This window comes from Muscardinus avellanarius (genome assembly GCF_963383645.1).
Source record: "Muscardinus avellanarius genome assembly, chromosome: 18".
Lineage (NCBI taxonomy): Eukaryota > Metazoa > Chordata > Mammalia > Rodentia > Gliridae > Muscardinus > Muscardinus avellanarius.
Genome location: NC_137804.1, coordinates 44,734,362 through 44,758,175, shown reverse-complemented (window position 1 = coordinate 44,758,175; position 23,814 = coordinate 44,734,362). Strand labels below are relative to the sequence as shown.

At 48.0% G+C, this 23,814-nt stretch overlaps 3 protein-coding genes across 3 annotated transcripts; 1 reads left to right on the top strand and 2 right to left on the bottom strand.

The window, feature by feature from the left end:
• Positions 1-4,421: 4,421 nt before the first annotated feature.
• On the bottom strand, positions 4,422-5,360 carry LOC308276386 (olfactory receptor 7G2-like; the record flags this gene model as incomplete). The annotated part of the gene is made up of 1 exon (XM_080715120.1): positions 4,422-5,360. One exon carries the CDS (start codon positions 5,358-5,360, stop codon positions 4,422-4,424), a length of 939 nt encoding a protein of 312 aa, XP_080571246.1.
• Positions 5,361-9,823: 4,463 nt separating this feature from the next.
• On the bottom strand, positions 9,824-10,762 carry LOC308276649 (olfactory receptor 7G2-like; the record flags this gene model as incomplete). Its single annotated transcript, XM_080715473.1, has 1 exon — positions 9,824-10,762. Exon 1 carries the CDS (start codon positions 10,643-10,645, stop codon positions 9,824-9,826), a length of 822 nt encoding a protein of 273 aa, XP_080571599.1. The 5' UTR covers positions 10,646-10,762.
• Positions 10,763-21,550: 10,788 nt separating this feature from the next.
• OR1M1 (olfactory receptor family 1 subfamily M member 1) lies at positions 21,551-22,498 on the top strand (the record flags this gene model as incomplete). Its single annotated transcript, XM_080715109.1, has 1 exon — positions 21,551-22,498. One exon carries the CDS (start codon positions 21,551-21,553, stop codon positions 22,496-22,498), a length of 948 nt encoding a protein of 315 aa, XP_080571235.1.
• Between the last annotated feature and the right edge of the window lie 1,316 nt (positions 22,499-23,814).

The following is a 23,814-nucleotide window of genomic DNA, read 5'->3' as shown; positions in this document are numbered from 1 at the left end:
TCCCCCTGTCTCAGCCTCCCGGATGCTGGGATTACAGGCGTGCACCACCACAGCTGACTTGGGAGTCAAACCTTAAAAATTCTATATTACAAGCAAAATACTGTGCATGCCATTTTACTATTGATTTCTTACATCATTTTAAAATTCAAGCTGATTATTTTAATTCTGCTTCATTAATTATAACCACATAAAGTATTCCACTGCATCGATATATCACAACTTCTCCTTTTTCTATCTGGTTGACACTTTGGAGCTTTCCCCGCTCATACACTTCTACAGATGGATACACATAAAATGCGAAATCAGGCATAAGAAAGCTCATAACCTTTGTGGAAGGGAATATAAAAGGTGTCTATATTGTGTGTGTGTTCATATTTACAACCCAGGGGTGTTCTACCTCAAAGCTACACACCCAGCCCTATTGTATTTTTTTTGAAACACGATCTCATTATGTTACTGGGGACCACTTTAAATTGCTGAGATTGGCCTTGAGCCTCCGATCCTCCTGTCTCAGCCTCCCAAATACTGAGATGACAGGTGCATGCCACCACATCCTACTTACTTATAATTTTTAACTTGCATAGAAGTTATGTACTTATCACCTATAAAAGGATATGAAGCTGATTAGCAGAACATGAATATCAGCTAGTTCTCAAAAAGGGAGGCACGGTGGTCCTTTTTAAATTATTCTTACAATATCTCTGCTGTTGTTTATTTTAGAGAGGTACTGGTAGCCTCCTGGTTCGTCCAGGTCTGCGCTTCCTCTCCAGCATCCTCACACCAGTTCAGAGAAGACGCCAAAGCCCTTCTCTACCAAGAGGCACAGGGAGGTGATGGAACCCCGGGGTGTCTCTGTTGAGCACCTCTGCTCTCCCTCCACCAGCCAAAGGGTGCGGGGAAAGGCCAGCGGATTTTACCTCAGTTGCCGCATCTGAGAAGAGGCTCTGCTCCAGAGGAGCACGCTCCTGACCCGGCTTACACGGAGGAGAGAAGACGGCACTGACTGATTTTTACAAAAGTGTCAGGGGATGTCCAGAAAGTAGATTGACAGGTCCGTGGGGCTCGGTATTGGTCCCCTTAGGCATGCATTTTTCCCAGATTCACAAACATATCAATCACTAAGCCAAACAAGAGGAGGAAGAAGAGGGGAGGGAGTGGGGTGCAAATTGGGGGAGGGCTAAATGAGTGAGGTGTGCATGTGTGCCTCTGCCAGCTTGTGCTCCGTTGAGATGTACGGCTACAAGGCACCGATAAAAATTTTAAAAAACAGCGTCAAACTTAGCAAACACCTGCCTCGTTTCCAAAACTTTGAGAGGTTGTGGGTTACCTGGCTGGCATCTTTGTGGAATGGCTCGCGCTCTGCCCTGGATGTCGGACGGACACCGTAGATCTGTCCTCGGCAGGTGTAGAGGGACCGGCTGAGGCGCTGGGCTCCGTGCCAGCGAGACGTGCCCTGGTGATCATCAGAGCCCGCTTCCTGACTGCACACAGAATATATATTCCATGTATCCCCTGGGCCTAATATCCAGTGCTCCTCATTAGAAAAATATTCTTCTTGTGATTTGGATCCGAGGACAGCGTAAATCCTTAAGGACCAAGACTCCAGGTAGTGGAGAGTGGGGTGGCCGAGTGCCTCCCTCTCAGATCCAGCTTGTCCATTCACTTCTCGACTGCTTCTGCTCACTACAGAGTCCGCGCCTTGCAAGCGCGTGTGCAAAAACCCTCCCTAACCCCCTCCCAGTCGTGTGTGTGTGCCCAGAGCAGTGGGGCCTGAAGCTTGCCTCTTCTCGTAGGTGTGGAAGCAGATTTCATAGGAGGGGTACAGAACATGACTGTATGTGGCTAAGACATTACCACAATGCACACACACTGTGGGGTCTTCCTCTGAGGACCATTTGACCTTTCCTGAGCCTTGATCTTCACTCTGTGTATTTAATTCATCAGATATAAATTTATCATCAAAACACTTATTTGGATTAACCCCTTTTAGGATTTCATAACCGTGCACACCTGTAATCCCAATACTTGGGAGGCTGAGACAAAAGGATCGTAGGTTCGAGACAGGCACCACCAATTTAGAGAGACTCTTAGAAACCGATTGAGATCCTGTTTCAAAGCAAAAAGAAATTAAAAAGAGATCAGGGTGCATCTCAAAGGTACAACGCTCCCAGTTTCAATCCCCAGTCACAAATGACCGGCAACTCTATGAAAAAATATTCAGCAACAGTAATCATCAAGGAAATTCAAATCAAAATTGCAATGCGATATCTCACCTCGGCTACCGAGACTAATATCAAAATGAGAAAAAATCCCAGGCGTGGTGGCACAGCCCTGCAATCCAGTGCTTGGAAGGTGAGGAGGATCACGAGTCCAAGACAGCCTCAACAACTTAACAAGAAACTTAGTGAGACCCTGTTCGAAACGAAAATAGAAAGGGTTGAGGGTGGAGTTCAGAGGTAGAATACACACTACCAAAAATTGTAAAAAGCCACAAAAAACAAGAAGTGCTGGTGAGTATGCAGAGTAAGGGAAACAGAGACAGCCGTGGGAAGTGAATGATAGGGTGCATTATGAAAAACAGTAGGAAGCTTTCTTAATAAACAATAAATAAAACTACCATAGGATCCAACTATCTCACTACTGGGTATATATTTGAAATTAAGCCGGCATATACGAGACACATCACACTCCTGTGTGCATTATTCATGACAATCGAGCTATGAAATCATCCTAGGTGTCAGTCAATGCGTGAATACATAAAGAGGATGTGGTGTATGTTCACAATGGAATATTATTCAGACATACAAAGTAAACTCAGCCAGGCGTGGTGGTTTGCACTTGTCATCCCACTCCTTTGGAGGCTGAGACAAAAGGATCGTAGGTTCAATACCAGAAAGACCCTCAATGGTTTACGAAGACCCTGCTTTAAAATAAACAGTGGGGCCAAGGGTGTGGCTCTAAGGTAGAATGCTCCTGGGTTCATTCCCCAGCACCACAAAGAAAAAAAATACTGTCATCTGTGGCCACATAGATGGAACTTAACATTATGTTAAGTGAAAAAATACGTCGTAGAACGACAAATGCCACATACTCTCACTTATGTGTAAAAACCTGAGTTGATCTCATAGAAGGAGGGAGTAGAAAGGGAGCCTTAGAGGATGTGGGGCCACAGGGATGGCTAACAGATACAGGGGCGCCACTGGGAAAATAGATGGCTTCTGATGTTCCATAGCAAGGGAGGATACATACGCCAGGCAAGACCTCATATAACATGTCAAAATGAGAACGTTCTCAGAGTTCCAAACAAAAACTCATCAAATGTGAGGTGGTTGCCATTCCGCTTAACCACATCTAATCTTTTTTTTTTTTTTTTTTTTTTTTTTTTTTGGTGGGTCTGGAGATGGAACCCAGAGGCATTTGACCTCCGAGCTATACCTCCTGCCCTGTATTTTATTCTTTATTTTGAAATAGGGTCACACTAAGTTGCGGAGGGCCTCACTAAGTAGCTGAGGCTGTCCACAAACAGCGATCCTCTGGTCTCAGCCTCCCAAATGCTGGGATGACAAGCGTGCGCCACCACGCCCGGCTACATCTATTTTTTTTTTTCTGGTGGTACTGGGGTTGCTGGAAACACTTCTACCTCCGGGCTACACTCCCAGACCTATTTTATATTTTTTTTATTTGGAAACAGGGTCTTTTAAGCCAGCGAGGCTGGCTTCCAACTAGTGCAATCGTCCCTTCTCTGCCTCACAAGCGCTGGGATTACAAGCGTGCAACACCACGCCCGGCTTCATCTAATCTTTACACACCATACACACAGGATAAATGTCACACTGTGCCCACAGCATGTATGACTCCACTTGTGTGTATATACATATATGTTTGAATATATATACATATATATATATATATATCTTAGAAATGTCTTTAAATATCCTTAGAAATTAGAGCCCCCTAGTTGAATAGTGGAAGGGGATTTGGGGAGGGAGATGGGAAGTGACAGGGAGACCTGGTGAAGAAATAGTTTAACTCCTGCTATGTTCGTATATGGAGCTGTCAATACCAGTTTCAGTATTTGGTCCATGAATGAGGAGCGGGGGTACCTGAAGGGCTGTGCTGTGTGCATGCCCTTTCTATTGGCCTGGACCTCATTATGATGTGAAATTACAACGACCAATTAAGAAAGAAAGAGTGAAAGCACCTAGCTGAGGCTCTGAGTCCGTGGCCCGATGGCGCAAACCAGCGGGTGTGGAGAGCTGGAACCATCTGCCGCACGTCACACTTGTAGATGAAGAGCAGCAGACTCGGTGGCTGTGTCATCTGCTCATCTTAGAGAACCCCTGGTATCGGGATTCTTTTGGCTCATCCGTAATCCTATGTCTGTGGCTTAGAGTTCAACTCAGTCCAAAGCAAATGGCACATCACAGAAGAGATGGGACCCTTCCCTTGAGCCTCCTCAGGGCGCCCTTCATGTCCCTGCTCCTCAGGCTGTAGATGAAGGGGTTCAGCATCTGAGGGACCACAGAGTACATCACCGAGGCCACCGCCATCTTCCTGGGCGAGTCGGTCACCGCGGAGCTGATGTACACGCCCAAACCCGACCCATAGAACAAGGAGACCATAGACAGGTGAGACCCACAGGTGGAAAAGGCTTTATACCTTCCTCTCACTGAGGGGATTCTCAAAACGGAGGAGACAATGCGAGTATAGGAGAAAATAATCCCCGAGACAGGTACACCACCAAACACGAGAGCCGCAACGTACACCATGATGTTATTGATAAAGGTGTCAGAACAGGCCAGCTGGATGACCTGCGCCAGTTCACAGAAGAAATGGGGGATGTCCAGGTCTGCGCAGAAGGACAGCCGCAGCGCCGTCAGACTGAGCAGCAGCGCGTTGGCAGCGCTGACGAGCACAGACAACAGAATCAGCAGAGCACAGAGGCGGGGGTTCATGATGGCGGTGTAGCTCAGGGGGTGGCAGATGGCCACAAAGCGGTCATAAGCCATGGCTGCAAGGAGACAGTTTTCCAGGCCAGCAAAGTTCAAAACAAAACAGGCCTGGGCAAGGCAGCCCGCGTAGGAGATGCTCTGGTCCTGCGTCTGGATGCTCACCAGCATCTTGGGGATGGTGGTGCTGCTGATACAGACGTCGGCGAAGGACAGGTTGCAGAGGAAGAAGTACATGGGGGTGTGCAGGTGGGAGTCGGAGCTGACGGCCAGGACGATGAGCAGGTTCCCCAGGACGGTGACCAGGTACATGGACAGGAACAGGCTGAAAACGAGCGGCTGCAGTGCTGGGTCGTCTGTCAGTCCCAGGAGGGAGAATTGTGTCTCTTCTGTTTGGTTTCTAGCCCCCATGCTGTTGAAGAATCTGATGGATATATGAAGTAAGATAATATCAGCAGCAAGTGGGGCGTGGCGGCGCACACCTGCCATCCCAGTTCTTGGGACGCTAAGACATGAGGATGGTAGGTTCGTGGCCAGCCTCAGCGACTTGGGCCTCTGTTGCCCAGGCTGGCCTCAAACCTATGATCTTCCTGTCTCAGCCTCCCAGTTGTGCATCACTGCACCCAGCGTACTCCTGACATCTTAATGGTTCCTTTCTGGACAAATCCTTTAGTCTTTCCCTTACCTCCAAGGTATGTCCACCCCTACCCGTGAAATTGGTTATAGATCATGGATGGCACCTATCCACTGAAACTTGAGCTGAGATTGGGAAATGTTGCCTTTATATTTCAAGGCTTCCCCACAGAATTCTAATTTTTCTCTTTTAACAATTCTAGGAAAAGCAGAGTCTATGCATAAGACTCTTTGTCTCCTCCGAAGGGCTTTCCATACGGTAACAGATGTCGTATCATTGTTTCAAAAGGAAGTCAAAAGGGTTTGGTGCATGCCTGTCATCCCAGTACTTGGAAGGCTGAGACAGAAGGATTGCAGGGTCAAGGCCAGCCTCAGCAACTTAGCAAGACCCTATTTCAAAATGCCCGTGGGTTCAATGTGTGCATGTGTGCCTCTACCATCTTGTACTCCATTAAGATGTAAAACTATTGAGCCGGGCGTGGTGGCCACGGTCTCTGTCTCCAGGGAAGACAGAAGTGGCTACGGCAGAATATATTACTAGGTATGAAATTGGACTGAGACGGTCTCAATGTGGCCCAAGCTCAGCACATGCCTCCTGTTGCAAAAAGCCATATACTGTATGGAAAGCCCGATATTCTGGCTGTATTAATTAGGTTGATAATGGTCATCATCTTGCACATATAAGTGTACCCCATCATCACGTTACACACCTTGAATATGTATAAAAACTCTACTCAATTTCATCTCTGTAAGAGTAGAATTTGAGAGTGATCCGTCATGACTTGGAAATAAGACAGAATCGCCCACACGGTGCTCAGCACACAGCCCAGCACTGGCGTTCCCTGCCGGACCTGGGTCCCACAGTGAGCTCTTGCACGTGGCACTGGTCACCCACCAGAAATACATGATATGCTGGGGAAATTGAGGACAGAAAGAGAACCCCTCCCTTGAATGCCACAAGCGAGCACGAGAAAGGAGGTATCCAAGATGCTAGCGCTCACTCGCCATGTGAATATATAATATAACACAACAAATGAAAGGGACTAAATAGCCAGGCGCAGCGGCACACGGCTGTCATCCAGTGGTACACGCCTGCCATCTCAGCAGTACACGCCTGTCATCTCAGTGTACACGCCTGTCATCTCAGTGTACACGCCTGCCATCTCAGTGTACATGCCTGCCATCTCAGTGTATACCCCTCCCATCTCAGTGTACACGCCTGCCATCCCTGCACTTGGGAGGCTGAGACAGAAGGATCGAAGGTTTATGGCAAGCCTCAGAAACTTAGTAAGGCTCTCAGAAACTTAGTGAGATCCTGTTTCAAAATATAAATAAATAAATAATACAGGGCTGGAGAGGTACATCTCAGAGGTAGAACATCTCTGGATTCAATCCTCGGTACCATTAAAAAATGAATCAAATAATAATAAATGAGATCTATAAGTCACACTTGGGTTCACTTTCAAAATATTCAAGAGAAGACCTTGGGTGACCTGACCGGTTTCAAAATCAGTGCTGCTCGAGATCTCACCTGGATATTGAAGGCGGAGGCACAGACAGGGCTGTGGTGGCAGGTCCTGGTTGAGATGTCTCATCTCCGGAGGAACCTCAGGAGTCCTGGGCTGGTCAGGGCTCTGGGAAGAGGTGGTCACAGGTGGCTCCTACAGTGTCTGTGTCCCTGGGGCCTCAATCTCCACAGCTCCTCATTATACTATTTCCTCCACAGAGCACTCCAGCACCCCCATAGGGGACAGCATGGAGCCAGGACCCCAGACCCAGGGGTGCCAGCAACCAGGGACTGCTGGTGGGCCTTCCCAGCAGAACAGCCTGGCCACCCCTATAGATCCAGCAGCAGTAGCAAAAACATGGTCCCAAGATACAAGCCAACTTAGGTGTAGAGAGGTGGAGAGCCCTGCACCAATGAGGCCCAACCCCACTACAGAACCAAACCTGGTACCTAACCCACGGGAATAGCAGATGCAAAGACCAAGAAGGGCCTCCAGGATTCAATCCCCAGGTAGCCAGGTATTTTAACTCTAAGGATCACTGGGTCTCCATTCCAACTGTTCAACTCTTTCCCTCTAGAGAGAATGGCCAGTAATAATATCTAATAAAGTGGACATAAAAATAAAATTACATTTATGAACACCAAAAAATAAGCTCATTGGAACTACACAAAGGAGGCGATTTACACTCTTTTATCCAGCAATTCCAGATAAAATCATCTTTCATTTCATGAGAAGACATGAAAGAGAATCCTCAGTCCTCCTCATTCACAATGTAATACAAACAGCCACCCAAGATTCACCAATATCAGAAAGAGTGTGTGTGTGTGTGTGTGTGTGTGTGTGTGTGTATGTGTGCGCACGTGTGTGTGTTACTGCCGGTTGAATCCATGGGCATTCTGCCTCTGAGCTACACCCCCAGCTCTATTTTATTATTTTTGTTTGTATGTTTTGATACAGAGTCTTACTAAGTCATTGAGGGTGTTGCTAAGTTTCCAAGACTAACTTCAAACCATCAATACTCCAGCCTCAGCCCTCATGTATTCAGATTACATGTGTATACTACCACACCTGGCTCAGTAATTTAATAGATTATGAAGTTATTACTTAGTAGTTCTACATGGAGGGAGAAGTGAGTGTCTCAATCAACATTCTCACTGTTACAATCCAAAACAACTGGCCACACAACTTACAGGAAGTAAGCTTTATTTGCTCATAGCTTTCTTGGAGATTCTGATTTCAGTCCATGTGAACCAGGGTCTGAGGGTCCCAGGAGAGAGCAGTGGGAAGCAGGGAGACGAGAGAGCTAGACTCTGCTCTCACATCATGGAGGCCAGAGAGCAAGAGAGTCAGGGGATTTAAAGACCAAGATCACAGTTCCCAAGGCCACACTTCACCTGCCTCGGTCACCGCCCAGTAAGCCCACTACAATGGATTTTACACACTCATGAGATTACAATCCTCATTAACTAACCATATCAACCCTGGACAGTAATATATGAGCTTGCACTTTGAAGGAGGAAGTAGCATGATGGTTACAGGAGGGGACATTCTATATCTAAACCACAGCATCCCACCCTCGACCCTAAGTTGTTCATGCCCGTTTCAGAATACAAAATGTATTTAGTCTATCTCCAAGAGTTTCAGTATTCTTCACAGTTATGCCATCGCTCGAAAGCCCTAAAGTCTCCTCTGAAACTCCAGGTGAACTCTCGGCTGTGAGCCCCTGTGAAAGAAAAAGCAAGTTGCATGCATCCAATGTACGATGGCCTAGAGCGAAGATTCACATTCAAAGAGAGATAAACAGGGGCACAGAAAAAAAGAATGAGTCCAAAACAACATCAGAGTCCAGCAGGACAAGCATCTGATCCATTTCTGGCGTCTGAGGCGCGTGTGGTGAGATGTGCTCTCCAAGGAGCCTTGGCGGCCCCATGCCCCATAGGCTGGTTAGTTACCATGGGCAGCGTACTCTCTCTTCCATCCTGGCCCCATGGCTCGAAGCTTGCAGCCTTTCCTCATGGTAATTCCACATTTCTGGCATTTCTAGATCTTGGGGTTGTTGTTGTTGTTGTTGTTGTTGTTGTTGTTCTTCTTCTTCTTCTTCTTCTTCTTCTTCTTCTTCTTCTTCTTCTTCTTCTCCTCCTCCTCCTCCTCCTCCTCCTCCTCCTCCTCCTTCTTCATCTTCTTCTTCCTCTTCTTCTCCTTCTTCTTCTTGCAACGTTGGCTTCCCTCTCGCATGCAAATTGCCTCCTTTGTGCCTGCCACAGGTGGCAAGACCTCCCTTGAAACCTGAGGGGAAGGCTCCATGTCCTCCTTTTCCCAGCAAAGCCAGCATTATGTGACCACTCAAATTGACCCAGCATAAAGGTAATAATGCCCATTCCAATCATTGCCCTGGGCCTACCTCAATCACTGCTGCTGTTACACCTGCCTCAGTCATGACCACCACTGAGTTTGTCTCAATCCTGTCTGCTGCTGAACCTGTCTATGTGCCTGACTCAGATGCTGTTTCTATGGAGTCAGAGCAACACACAGAGTTCAGAGATGAAAATCGTCATATACTGCAGACCCAACCAAACAGCGCCAGGCTTGAAGTTTGAGTTGATAGGTGTTCAGACACCATATTATGTAGTCATTTTTATGAACTTCATAGCAGAAGCACCAGGCGTCCTGGCTGACCCATACCCCTGTCATTTAGCTCATTCTAGAAACCCAATCCCAGATCCCAAGACACAATTACCAAAAAGGTACCCCAATAACAAGAGTCCTCAAGGCCCCCTTCATTTCCCTGTTCCTCAGACTGTAGATAAAGGGGTTCAGCATTTGAGGGACCACAGTGTACATTATTGAAGCCACCACGTTCTTAATGGAGGACTCCGTAACTGCAGAACTCAAGTACACCCCAAAACCCGTCCCATAGAATAAGGACACGACCAAGAGGTGGGACCCACAGGTGGAAAAGGCTTTATACCTTCCCCCTGCTGACGGCATCTTCAAAATAGAAGAAATTATTCGGATGTAAGAATAAACAATCCCATACAGGGGCACACCAAAAAGTAAAATGCCCACTACATTGACGAGGTCATTGACGAGGGTGTCTGAGCAGGCGAGCTTGAGGACCTGCGCGAGCTCACAGAAGAAGTGGGGGATCTCCAGGTGCGTGCAGAAGGACAGCCGCAGCCCCATCAGGCTGTGCAGGAGGGCGTCCACAGTGCTAAGGAGCAGCGACAGCAGGACGCAGAGGCGGGGCTTCATGATGACCGTGTACCTCAGCGGGTGGCAGATGGCCACGTAGCGGTCGTAGGCCATCACCGCAAGGAGACAGCTTTCTAAACCACCAAAAATCAGGACACAGCACAGCTGGGCGAGGCAGCCTGCGTAGATGCTCTGGTCCTGCGTCTGGATGCTCACCAGCATCTTGGGGATGGTGATGCTGCTGATACAGACGTCGGTGAAGGACAGGTTGCAGAGGAAGAAGTACATGGGGGTGTGCAGGTGGGAGTCGGAGCTGACGGCCAGGACGATGAGCAGGTTCCCCAGGACGGTGACCAGGTACATGGACAGGAACAGGCTGAAGACGAGCGGCTGCAGCGCTGGGTCGTCTGTCAGTCCCAGGAGGAGGAATTTGGAAGCAGCTGTTTGGTTAGTGGTTTCCGTATTGCTGATAAATCTTACGGGAAAATGAAAAGAAAATCAAATCAAATCACTGGTTTTGGAATAAACAGCAGCAGCATCAAGCAGTGACTTAGGAAACATTTTAAACAAAGCTCTGCACATATATGAGATTATCAATACCGCTGGGCGTGGTGATGCATGCTAGTAATCTCAGCATTCGGGAGGCTGAGATGGGAGGCTCGTGGTTCACAGACAGCCTCAGCTACTTAGTGAGGCCCTCTGCAACTCAGTGAGACCCTGTTTCAAAATAAAGAATAAAAAATAGGGCTGGGGGTATAGCTCGGAGGTAGAATGCCCCTGGGTTCCATCCCCAGTACCACACAAAAAAAAATTATCAATACCAATCTGAATATCATGTACAAGGATGGGTGAGGGACAGGGCCGCATTCTGGGGGAAGCGCATTAAGTGCTGGGGGCCTGCATGTCCCTATCACTCTGAACCTCACCATGGTACATCATTACAACGCACCAATAAAAACATATTAAAAATGATGATTTGGCAGCCGGGCATGGTGGCACACGCTTGTAATCCCCGTGCTTGGGAGGCGGAGACAGGAGGATTGTGTAGGTTTGAAGCCAGCCGTGCTGGCTTAAGAGACCCTGTTTCCAAATAAATAAAAAATATAAAATAGGTCTGGGAGTGTAGCCCGGAGGTAGAAGGGCTTCCAGGAACCCCAGTACCACCAAAAAAAAAAAAAAAAAATGATGATTTGGTAGAAACGGAAAACCTTGCTATGGCTATGCCCTTACTGATGAGACTATCTGGAGAAGCAGACCAGAAATGTTTGTTTGGGGTTTTGTTGTTGTTGTTGTTGTTGTTGTTGTTGTTTTGTTTTGTTTTGTTTTGTTTTTGTTCTCTGTGTGTGTGTTACTAGGGATTGAACCCAAGAATATTCTACCTTCGAGCTACATCCCCAGCCCTATTTTATATTTATTTTGCAACAGGGTCTCACTAGGTTTATAAGAGTCTCACTACTTGCTGAGGCTGTCCTCGAACCTTCTTTGATCCTCCGGCCTCAGCCTCCCAGGTGTGTGCCACCACGTCCCTCCCACAGCAGTGTATGTTTTAACACACATTCCTGCTGACTTTCTTATCTTTAAGGATCATGAACTAGTCATTTTAAGACCAGGAAGGCAGCCTCAGAGAAAGCAACCCTGATGACATTTTGATCTTTGAACATGTAGACTTCAGAGCAGGGAGATGTAAGTTTCTGTGGTTAAGCCACCTGACCCGGGACATCTCTTTCCAACAGCCCAGGCAGCCGGCTCACCAGCCCAAGCCCTCCCCAGCACCGGCTCCAAAATTTAAGTCAACTTCAGAGTTTTTCATAAGAGTCATCATATGTGAAAAGAGAAACAGTTCTGCTCAGGAGATGGGGCTGAGCGTGGTGGTGCACACCTGTAATCCCTACGCGTTAACCAGGAGCCTCTGGGTTACCTGAGTCGCTTCAGGGAGGAAGAGACTGAGAACCTCCCCTGGTTATAGAAGAACAGAGACCTGTTCTCGGCACTGGCAGACAAGCCGACTGCAGTAGCAGGTTTCTGGTCAGCAGGGACCGTGTCTGGCAGGAGGCCCAACTTGCTGGCTGGCTGGGGCAGGGCTGTGGAGATAGATGCCACAGGCTGACTCCTAAGGTCTCTGCACCCTTGGGGGCTCAGTATCCACAGCTCCTCGTTAGAGCAGATATGTTACTATCACTGTGATCTCAGGAGTGCAGATCCTTGAAGACCAAGACTACACAAGCAAAGAATTCAGGGTGGCTGATTTCCTAAATCAGATGCCAAGGGTATACCATTCATCTGGGAGGCTGAGGCAGGAGGATTGCAGGTTTACAGCCTGCCTCAGCAACTTAGCAAAAATCCTCCACAGCTTAGAAAGACTCTGTTTGAAAATAATTTTAAAAAGTTAGCCAGCTGTGGGAACATATGCTTGTACTCCGAGTATTTGGGAGGCTGAGACTGGAGAATCACAGGTTCAAGGACAGGTTCAAGGTTCTCTTGAACCTAGTGAGACCCTGTTTCAAAATAAAAATAAAATAGATAGGGCTGGAGGTGTAGCTCAGTGGTAGAATGACCCCAGGTTCATTCCCAGCAAAGCACACACACACACACACACACACACACACACACACACACACACCATCATCCATAGTTGTCTCAAATTAAATGGTTCAAATCAAATTTTAAAAATTTCTTCAGTAGCCGGGCGTGGTGGCGCACGCTTGTAATCCCAGCATTTCGGAGGCTGAGACCTGAGGATCACGGTTCACAGACAGCCTCAGCTACTTAGTGAGGCCCTCTGCAACTTAGTGAGACCCGGTTTCAACATAAAGAATAAAAAAATAGGGCAGAAGTTGTAGCTTGGAGATTGAATGCCCCTGGGTTCCATCTGACAGAGGACTAACATCCAGAACATAAAAAGAACTCAAAATCTTAAAAATAAAAAGCAAATAACCCAGTCCAAAAAAATTGTCCATAAAACCCAATAGACTCTTCTTCAAATGGCCAACAAATCCAGAAAAAGATGTTCAGCATCATTAGCGAGCAGGGAGATGAAAATCAAAACCACAATGAGATCCCATCTGACTCAGACGAGCAGTCATCAAGAAACAGACGAGAGAGCCCGGAGTCGTGGCGCACAAAGGACAGAGGACCGCAGGTTCCTGGCCAGTCTCAGCAATGTAGCGAAACCCTCAGCAACTTAGGGAGACCCTGCTTCAAAATAAAATAGAAAAGGGGTTGCAGAAGATGGAGTTCAGAGGTAGAATGCCTCTGGTTCAATCCCCAGCCTCCCTCTCCCTCTCCCTCTCCCTCTCCCTCTCCCTCTCCCTCTCCCTCTCCCTCTCCCTCTCCCTCTCCCTCTCCCTCTCCCTCTCTCTCTCTCTCTCTCTCTCTCTCACACACACACACCAAATAGTAATCAAAGCTGGCAAGGATGCTGAGAAAAAGGAACTAGAGCCAGGCGTGGTGGTGCACCCTTGTAATCCCTGCGCATGGGAGGCGGAGACAGGAGGATCGCACAGGTTCGAAGCCAGCCTCGCTGGCTTAAGAGACCCTGTTTCCATATAAAAATAGGTCTGGGAGTGTAGCCTGGAGAAGGGTTTCCAGGAACCCCAGTACCACCAAAAAAAAAATGAAATAGTTCACGGAACACTTTTCGGCTCAGCAGCTGGCTCAGCCGCGCTCTGGCTGCCTTTATTCTCTACAGAAATCCTCCTTCTAGGTCTGCCTCCTGCACTCTTCTCTCTTTCCGGATACCACCCTCCTCCCCTCTCCGTCCTGGGGACCACCAGCTTCTCTCCACTCCACCCTTTCTTGTCCTCTGCTCAGAACACCAGGACTTGGGGGTCCCTGCGTCTTTGACGCTCCAGAGTTGAATTCTGTGAATCTCCCCATCACCTGCAGTGCTGGGAAGCAGGATCCCTGCTGGTTTAGCTCTGATTCACAGGACAACTGGAAAGCGCGGCTTCCTTTACACTGTCATCTTTTTTCTTCTATAATTAATGTTTTAAGTTAAAAATAAAGCCTAGTGTGGTGCCACATGCCTGTCATCCGGTACTTGGGAGGCTGAGACAGGAGGATCACAGCTTTGTGGCCAGCCTCAGCACCTTAGCAAGACTGTTGGCAACTTAGTGACACCCTGTTTCAAAATAAAATAAATTAAATTAAAGGGCTGGAGGTATAGCGCAGTGATAGAATGCCCCTGAATTCAAACCCCAGGACCAAATAAAAATAATTAGTATTTTCATACCTTTAAAACCGTTTTTTATTGTTTTAGAAATATGCCTCGTTGTGTTATGTGGAATTCACACTAAAAAATATTCTGGGGGGAAAGTAATTCAAAGAAAGAGAGAAGCCAGGTGTGGTGGCACACACTTGTGATCTCAGCACTTGGGAGGTTGAGACAGGAGGATCATAGGTTCACATCTACCCTCAGGTACTTAGTGGGACCCTCCTTCAAAATAAAGAATAAAAAATAGGGCTGGGATATAGGTTAGAGATAGAATGTCCCTGGGTTCAATCTCCAGTTCTGCAAAAAAAGAAAAAAAGAGAGAAATAACCCAAACTAATAAAATTTTAAAAAATGAAAAGAGAATTATCACCACAGACACTAAAAAAAAAAAAATCCAGAGGATACTCAGGAGCTATTTTGAAAATTTATATTCCAACAAATCATAAAATGCTTCTCAAATGATTTCATGAAACAGAAAAAGATGAAATACTCCCAAACTCACTCTATGATGCCAGCGTCCCCTTGCTACCCAAACAAATAAAGATGCCTTGAGGAAAGAAAATTATACACCATTCATTCTTATGGATAGCTGATCTCACTAGCATAATGTGCTCTGGTTTCATTCATTTTCCTATAAAGGACATGATTTTCTCCTTTATAGCTGAGTAGAATTCTGTTGTGTGTGTATTTCATAATTTTGTCATCCATTTGGACACAAAAAGACTCCAAGACAAAGGAGGAGCGACCCCAGTAGAGTGATGGAGGGCATCTAGTGGGGGACGGGGAGGTGGGTGAGGAGGAGCGACCCCAGTAGAGTGATGGAGGCCATCTAGTGGGGGACGGGGAGGTGGGTGAGGAGGAGCGACCCCAGTAGAGTGATGGAGGCCATCTAGTGGGGGACGGGGAGGTGGGTGAGGAGGAGCGACCCCAGTAGAGTGATGGAGGCCATCTAGTGGGGGACGGGGAGGTGGGTGAGGAGGAGCGACCCCAGTAGAGTGATGGAGGCCATCTAGTGGGGACAGGGAGGTGGGTGAGGAGGAGTGACCCCAGTAGTGTGATGGAGGCCATCTAGTGGGGGACGGGGAGGTGGGTGAAGAGGAGCGACCCCAGTAGAGTGATGGAGGCCATCTAGTGGGGACGGGGAGGTGGGTGAGGAGGAGTGACCCCAGTAGTGTGATGGAGGCCATCTAGTGGGGGACGGGGAGGTGGGTGAGGAGGAGTGACCCCAGTAGTGTGATGGAGGCCATCTAGTGGGGGACGGGGAGGTGGGTGAGGAGGAGTGACCCCTGTAGTGTGATGGAGGGCATCTAGTGGGGGACGGGGAGGTGGGTGAAGAGGAGCGACCCCAGTAGAGTGATGGAGGCCATCTAGTGGGGGACGGGGAGGTGGGTGAGGAGTGACCCAGTAGAGTGATGGAGGGTATCTAGTGGGGATGGGGAGATGGGTGGAGGGAGGGAGACTTGATGAAGAAAACACTGCAGTTTATATGATGTATACATACAAAATTACCATTCCGATATCATACACAGGGAAGAGGAGGGAGCCGGGAGGAGCTCGCCAGTGCTGTGCGCATGCGTGTGACCATCACGCTGAACCGCATCATGATGTGTGGTTATAACGCACGCCTGAAAAAGACCTCCCCCAAAAGGAAATTACAAACCGATATCCTTGATGAATGTAAACGCACAAGTTCTGAATAAAACACTAGCAATTCCTATCCAGAGCCACATCAAGAAGGTTGTACACATTCCCAACATACGAATGAAGTGAGCCCAACACTTCAAGGAAAACTATTGCCAATAGCAAAAGCCAGGCGTTTGTGTGAAAAACTAAAATTTTGAAAACTTCTGTCTCTCTATCTTTATATCCCCAATATTCAAGGATACGCTAATGATACCAGTGGTAATATCAACAAACGTGATGTTATTATATTATATAATACGTGTCAGAACTTGGAAAATTGACATAATTTAGAGAAACGGTATTTCCAAGAGACTAATGTGTAATGTTATAAAATAATGTGTGCCGATGATGCATTCAAATTTCAGGAGAGACAAATGGATTATAATATAAGAGAGTAGAAAAATTCAGATATCTGTTTTCTTATTCCTCATTGCAACTGCTCTGTAAAAAAAAAAAAAAAAAAAAAAAAAAAAACCTTTTGTAAAGTTTGGGATAGTGTGAAAGAAAAAGCATCAGCAATTCACTGAAAAGGCTACTGAAGTGTTCCTCCTTTCGAACCATGTATCTAAGTCCTGCTCTTCTTCCTATGCTTTATCCCCAAAACAACACAGCACAATAGGTTGCATGCAGAACAAGGTATGAGAATACAGTTGTCTTATATTAAGCCAGGCATTAGAGATATGCAAAAAAATGTAAAACTGTGCTACTTTTCTCCTCATATTATTTTAGAAAATATAGCTTTTAAGTGAAAATATGATGAACCAGGCGCACACTTGTAATCCGAGCATTCAGGAGGCTGGGACAGGAGGACCGTGGTTCGAAGCCAGCCCCAGCTACTTAGTGAGGCCCTCCGCAACTCATTGAGACCCTGTTTCAAAATAAAGACTAAAAAATAGGGCTGGGGGTGTAGCTTCTGAGGTAGAACTCCCCTGGGTTCCATCCCCAATACCACAAAAGTAAAAAATAAATATAAAAATATGACAAAATGTAAAAAGAGGATTGTACACCATGACCAAGCAGGAATGCAAGGATGGTTCAACAGATGTGAATCAGTAAATGAGAGTCATCACAGAAAGAAAGCGAAGGGCGCGGAATGTCCCAGAACTCTGGTGCTGAGCGCCAGGTCCCCACACAGCAAGGCTCAGAGGGAGCTCTTGGGAGGCAATTGGGTCATGAGGGCTCTGGCCACATCTGTGGATTGATACATGGATGGATGTGTAGCTAAATGGACCACTGGGAGATGGCGCCAACTCTCAGCAAGGCCTCAGTGGAAAGAGTGGTTCCTAGGCACTGTGTCTTTTTTCTGCTCGCTCTCTCCTCCTCCTCCTCCTCCTCCTCCTCCTCCTCCTCCTCCTCCTTCTCCTCCTCCTCCTCCTCCTCCTTCTTCTTCTTCTTCTTCTTCTTCTTCTTCTTCTTCTTCTTCTCTCTCTCTCTCATTCTCTCTCTCTCCCTCTCTCTCTCTCTCTCTCTCTCTCTCTCTCTCGCAGCTGATTTTCTCTGCCATGCTATCCTGCCTCCCCACAGGCCCAGCCACAAGGGAGTTCCCTGACCATGGATGGAAAACACCATAACCACAATCCCAAAACGACCTCTCCTCCTTTAACATGGCTTCCTCAGGTATTTTATCATAGCAACAAAGAGCTGAGTGATACCTCAGTTAGTGAATGCGGGATGCTGGATACAGACAAGACAAAGCCTCTACCAGATAATCATTAAAGCCGGGCAATGAGTAGATGGATCTTAATAGATAAAGCTGAGCATGTGAAAATTGCTAATTTTCTTGGTCAAAAATGATAAATTGAGCCAGGTGTGGTGGAACATGCCTGTAATTCCAGTTCTTGGGAGGCTGAGACAGGAGGATCACAGGTTTTCTGCCAGCCTCAGCTACTTAGTGAGCCCTCTGAAACTTAGTGAGACCTCATTTCAAAATAAATAATAAAAAATAGGGCAGCCGGGCGTGGTGGCGCACGCTTGTAATCCCCGCACTTGGGAGGCAGAGACAGGAGGATCACGCGCGCTGGCTTAGGAGACCCTGTTTCCAAATAAAAATGTAAAAATAGGTCTGGGAGTGTAGCCCAGAGATAGAAGGGCTTCCAGGAACCCCAGTACCATCAAAAAAAAAAAAAAATAGGGCAGGGGGTGTAGCTCAGAGGTAAAATGCCTCTCAATTCAATCCCCAGTACTGCAAAAACAAAACAAAACAAAACAAAACAAAAAACAGTAGAAGGAGCCAGGCATGGTGGCTAACACTTCGAGTCCAGCCTCAGAAATATAGTGAAACCCTCGGCAACTTAGCAAGACCTTATTTCAAAATTTAAAAAAGGGTTGAGGGTGTGGCTCAGAGGTAGGACGTGGAGTTCAATCCCCAGTAACAGATACACACACACACACACACACACACACACACACACACACAATGTTGGCAATTTCATATGGCTTCACCTAGTGTTAATTTTTTTTTGTTTCTGTCTTTATGTAGACATTCAAAAATGTAAAGCATTTTGAAAATGGGTTCCTAGTGTTTAGTAGTTCTGAGGGTGTTTATTGAGCGAACACATGATCCAGTAGTATAAGGGTGATTTCTTAAAACTGAACCCTAAAAATACAAAGCAGAGACTTCCAGGAATTCTGCTGTGATTGCGTGGGGATCTAGCTGTAGAGTCTTGGGCAGGCAGGTGTCTCTCTCTGCACAATCCCACCAATGAAAACTCCAGTTCCTGCTGGGACCCACAATGCCCTCACGAGCGACACCCTCTGCAAGCTGAGCGGGGCTGGAAGCGGACTTGACTTCAGTGACCAGTCGCTGGACGAATGTCGGGAGGGGTTTAAAATATTTTTCACTTTCCTAGTGATGAGGAACAGTGTGGTTGCAAATTGCAGTGGTGCTTGGGAGGCTGAGACAGGAGGATCGCAGTTTGCAGGCCAGACTTGCCAGCTTCTCCAGACCCACAGCAACACAGTGAGACCCTGTTTCAAAATAAGATATAAAAATAAGAAGCGTTTGGGGTAAAGCTTGGAGGTGGAAAGTCCCTGGATTTAATCCCCAGTATCAAAAATAATAATAATAAATGTTCCTGACACGAGAGTTCAGAAGGCAGCGTTTGCAGCCAGAGGGGAGGATGTAGAGGAAGTTGAGAAACTAAACTAAACTGCTTTGTAAACACACCTAGATGGTCCTTGCGGGCTCCTCCTGCCCCCACAGGAGGGTGAGCTACTCGGGGAATCGAGGAAATTGGACAGTTTGTCTAACAAGGAGCTTTGGGGATTGATGTTTTCCTTATTGGCCCAGAATTTGTAAATATTCCCTCAGTTCCTGCAACTTATCCCCTGCCTTCGTGCCTTCGTGGCCCTCTTTGGACCAGAAGGGTTCTTGGCTGCGCACTCCTGAGGTGTCCTTCTCGCCCAAAGAGGACGCTCCCGGAAGTGGAATCTGCCTCTTTGCCGTCCACCATGAGGGAGGAAACGCAGCCAGTTTGACGAATACCTGAGTGATGGTGTCCAGAAGAAAGGTAGCCAAGTAAGTATGGAGAGAGACAGACAGACAGACAGACAGACACTAAGTGGGAGTTGGTAGAACTAATGAGAGACACTAACTGGAAGATTTTTTTTTCTTTTTTGGTACTAGGGATGGAATCCAAGGGCCATTCAACCTCCGAGATACACCCCCAGCCCTATTTTACTTTTTCCTTTGAAACAGGGTCTCACTATGTTGCTGAGGCTGGTCACGAACCTGCCAGCCTCACAGATCCTTCTCAGGATGGCAGGCGTGTGCCACACCCACCTCTGACGCTGGAAGATTCTTACTGAACAAATCAACACCCGCTTTCAGTTTTTCTTTTCTTTTTTTTTTATTTAAACACGTTTATGGTGCACACCTGTAGTCTCAGTATTTGGGAGGCTGAGACAGGAGGATCGCAGTTCACGGACAGCTTCAGCTACTTGGTGAGGCTCTTTGCAACTCAGTGAGACCCTATTTCAGAATAAAGAATAAAAAATAGAGCTAGGAGTATAGCTCGAAGGTAGAATCCCCCTGGGTAACATCCCCAGTACTGTAAAAAATAAATAAATAAAAATTAAAAATAATAAATAAAAAGGGCCGGGGGTAGCATGAAGGTAGAATGCCCCTGGGTTCATCCTCCAGTTACCCCCTAAAATAAATAAATAAATGGATTTTTTTTTTTTTTGCAGTACTGCAGACGAAATCCAGGGCATTCTACCTCCGAGTCATACCCCAGCCCTATTTTTTATTCTTCATTTTGAAACAGGGTCTCTCTAAATTGCAGAGGGCCTCATCTATGGACATTATACGAACTGGCTCCTGCATCAGTCCACCCTTCCCTCTCCCATCTCTCTTCCCACCCTTCTGCTGATCTAATCCTCTCTCTCTCTCTCTCTCTCTCTCTCTCTCTCTCTCTCTCTCTCTCTCTCTCTTTCTCTCTCTCTCTTTCTCTCTCTTCTCTCCCCCCCTCCCTCTTTCCATTTATCTGAAGTCCCTTCACTTTCTTAGACAGGCTGGTCTCATTTAGCACAATATTTTCTAGTTTTCCCCCTTTTTCCTGCAAACAATGTAATTTGGGGGGGTCTGGGGATGGAACCCAGGGGCATTCTACCTCTGAGCCACGTCCCCAGCCCTATTTTTTATTCTTTATTTTTTATTCATTTTTTTGTACTGGAATGGAACTCAGGGGCATTCTACCTTTGAGCAACAACCCCAGCCCTATTTTCTATTCTTTTATTTTGAAACAGGGTCTCACTGAGTTGCAAAGGGCCTCAGGAAGTAGTAGCCGAGGCCGTCGGCAAACAGCGATCCTCCTGTCTCAGCCTCCCGAATGCTGGTATTACAAGCGTGCGCCACCACGCCTGGCCTTACACTTTTATTCTAATTCTACTTCACATATATATGTGTGTGCAGACACATATTTGTTGACTATTTTTTTTTACGGGCACAGATTAACTTGTACAAATCACTGGGGTCGCCAGGCTATTCCACACGTGCATCGAGGGCTCGTTGGCCCTGTCCAGTCGCCGCCCCGCGCCTGCTCTTCCTGTCCCCTGCACACGTGCACTCTGAAGTCACAGCACCCTTCTTTCTGGGCACAACTTACCTCTGCTGGAGAACACCCTTCAGTAGTTGTTTCTGCAAAGGTCCGTTCAGGGTTTACTCTCTTGCTCTCCACATGAGCTGGAGCTGTTCGTAGGAGGGTCCCGGAACGCAGCCTTGAGAGACAAGTTCGTGTGACCGTTTCGCCAAGGGTCCAAGGTGTGGGGACTAGCCCAGATGTGGAGGGAAGCAGGGGCACCCTCCTGTGACCTTCCCAAACTCTCTCCGCGACATTCACGCAACCCCCGCTTTCTGTGCTTCCAGAAGAACCATGCCCCTGGCTCCCTGGAACCAAACAGGCGCGTCGGAATTCATCCTGCTGGGACTTTCAGAGAAGCCGGAGCATGAGCCGGTGCTCTTCTCCCTCTTCCTCTGCATGTACCTGGTCACGGTCGTGGGGAACCTGCTGATCGTCCTGGCCATCGGCTGGGACTCCCACCTCCACACCCCCATGTACTTCTTCCTGGCCAACCTGTCCTGGGTCGACCTCTGCCTGGCCACCAACACGGTGCCCAAGATGCTGGCGGGCATCCGGACCGGGAGCAAGTCCATCTCTTACCCCTGCTGCCTCACCCAGATGTACTTCTTCCATTTCTTTGGCATCATGGACAGCGTCCTGCTGGCGGTGATGGCGTACGACCGCTTCGTGGCCATCTGCCACCCCTTACACTACGCCGCCATCATGAGCCCGCAGCTCTGCGGCCTGCTGGTCGGCGGCCCGTGGCTGTTCTCCGGCCTCATCTCCCTCACCCACATCCTCCTGATGGCCCGCCTGGCCTTCTGCGGCGACAACCGGCTGCCCCACTACTTCTGCGACCTCACGCCGCTGCTCCGGCTCTCCTGCAGCGACACGTCGGTGAACAAGCTCTTTGTCCTGGCGGTGGCCGCCATGGTGATCGCCACGCCCTTCGTCTGCATCCTGGCCTCCTATGCCCGCATCCTCGCGGCCATCATGGAGGTGCCCTCCGCGGGCGGCCGCAAGAAAGCCTTCTCCACCTGCAGCTCCCACCTCTCCGTGGTGGCCCTCTTCTACGGGACCACCATCGGGGTGTACCTGTGCCCCTCCTCCGTCCGCACGGCGGTGAAGGAGAAAGCGTCTGCCGTCATGTACACGGCAGTCACCCCCATGCTGAACCCCTTCATCTACAGCCTGAGGAACAGAGACCTGCAAGGCGCCCTGCGGAGGCTCAGCCGCGGGAAGGTCGCCTCGTCCTCCTGACCGCCGCCAGGACGCGGGTTCCTGCGGGAGCCTGAAGACCCGGGGCTGGAAGGGGGGCTGCCGCCCAGGACCAGAGCCAGAAAGGATCCTCCTCTTCCTGTCCTTGCTGTGTGCGCACGCGCGCGTGTGTGTGTGTGTGTGTGTGTGTGTGTGTGTGTGTGTGTGTTGCTAGGAATTGAACTGGGAGGGAGCATTCTTCCTCGAAGTTATACCCCCAGCCATATATATATATATATATGCTGATTCAGTATTCAGCATATATATATGCTGCATATATATGCATATATATTTTATGTATATGTGCATATATATATGCTGAATACTGAATTGCAGTATATATATTGCAATATATATATATATATATATATATAAATACTGTGTATATATATATATACTGCAATACTGGTGGAACTAGAGCTACACCCCCAGCCCTATTTTTTATTCTTTATTTTGAAGCAGGGTCTCACTGAGTTGCAGAGGGCCTCACTAATTAGCTGAGGCTGTCCACAAACCGCGATCCTCCTGTCTCAGCCTCCCGGATGCTGGGATTACAAGTGTGGGCCACCACGCCCGGCTCCCTATTTTATTTTATTTTATTTTGTTTGTTTTGTTTTGAAACAGGATCTTTCTAGGTTGTTGAAAGTCTCGCTAAGATGCTGAGGCTGTCCTCAAACCTGCGGTCCTCCTGTCTCAGCCTCTCAAATGCTGGGATTACAAGCGTGGGCCACCACGCCCGGCTCCCTATTTTATATTTTTGTTTTGTTTTGAAACAGGATCTTTCTAGGTTGTTAAGTCTTGCTACGATGCTGAGGCTGTCCTCAAACCTGCGGTCCTCCCGTCTCAGCCTCCCAAGTACTGGGATGACAGGTGTGTGCCTGGTCTATTTCATCAGTTTAAAGTCCCCATGAAGGCAGAAAGAAAAAAAAAAAAAAACATTGCATTTGTCTCCCAGGGAGTCATCTTCGCATCATTTGGAGACTTGGAGTCGCAGCAGACCGAGCAGCGCCTTGCGTGGGGCCGGGCATCATCCTCGGGTGCTAAGGAGCTGGCCTCGTTTCGAGCAGAATGGCTTTAAATCAACTGGCCTCCCTTTTGCTTTTGCTATTTTTATTCCGGGGCAGTGAGTGAGGTCCTCCTCAGGACGCCAGCAGAGGCCAGGCGTGGCTTGGCGGGAGGTCTCTGTAAGGAGGAGCCCAGGTCTCTGGTCATACGCGGAACGTGAGGCTCCTGTGGTTTCCACGGGGAGCCCCGAGCCCGGCTTGGCCCTCGGGCAGCAGCCAGAAGCCTCCAGGGGCGGCTGAGCACAGCCCTCTCTC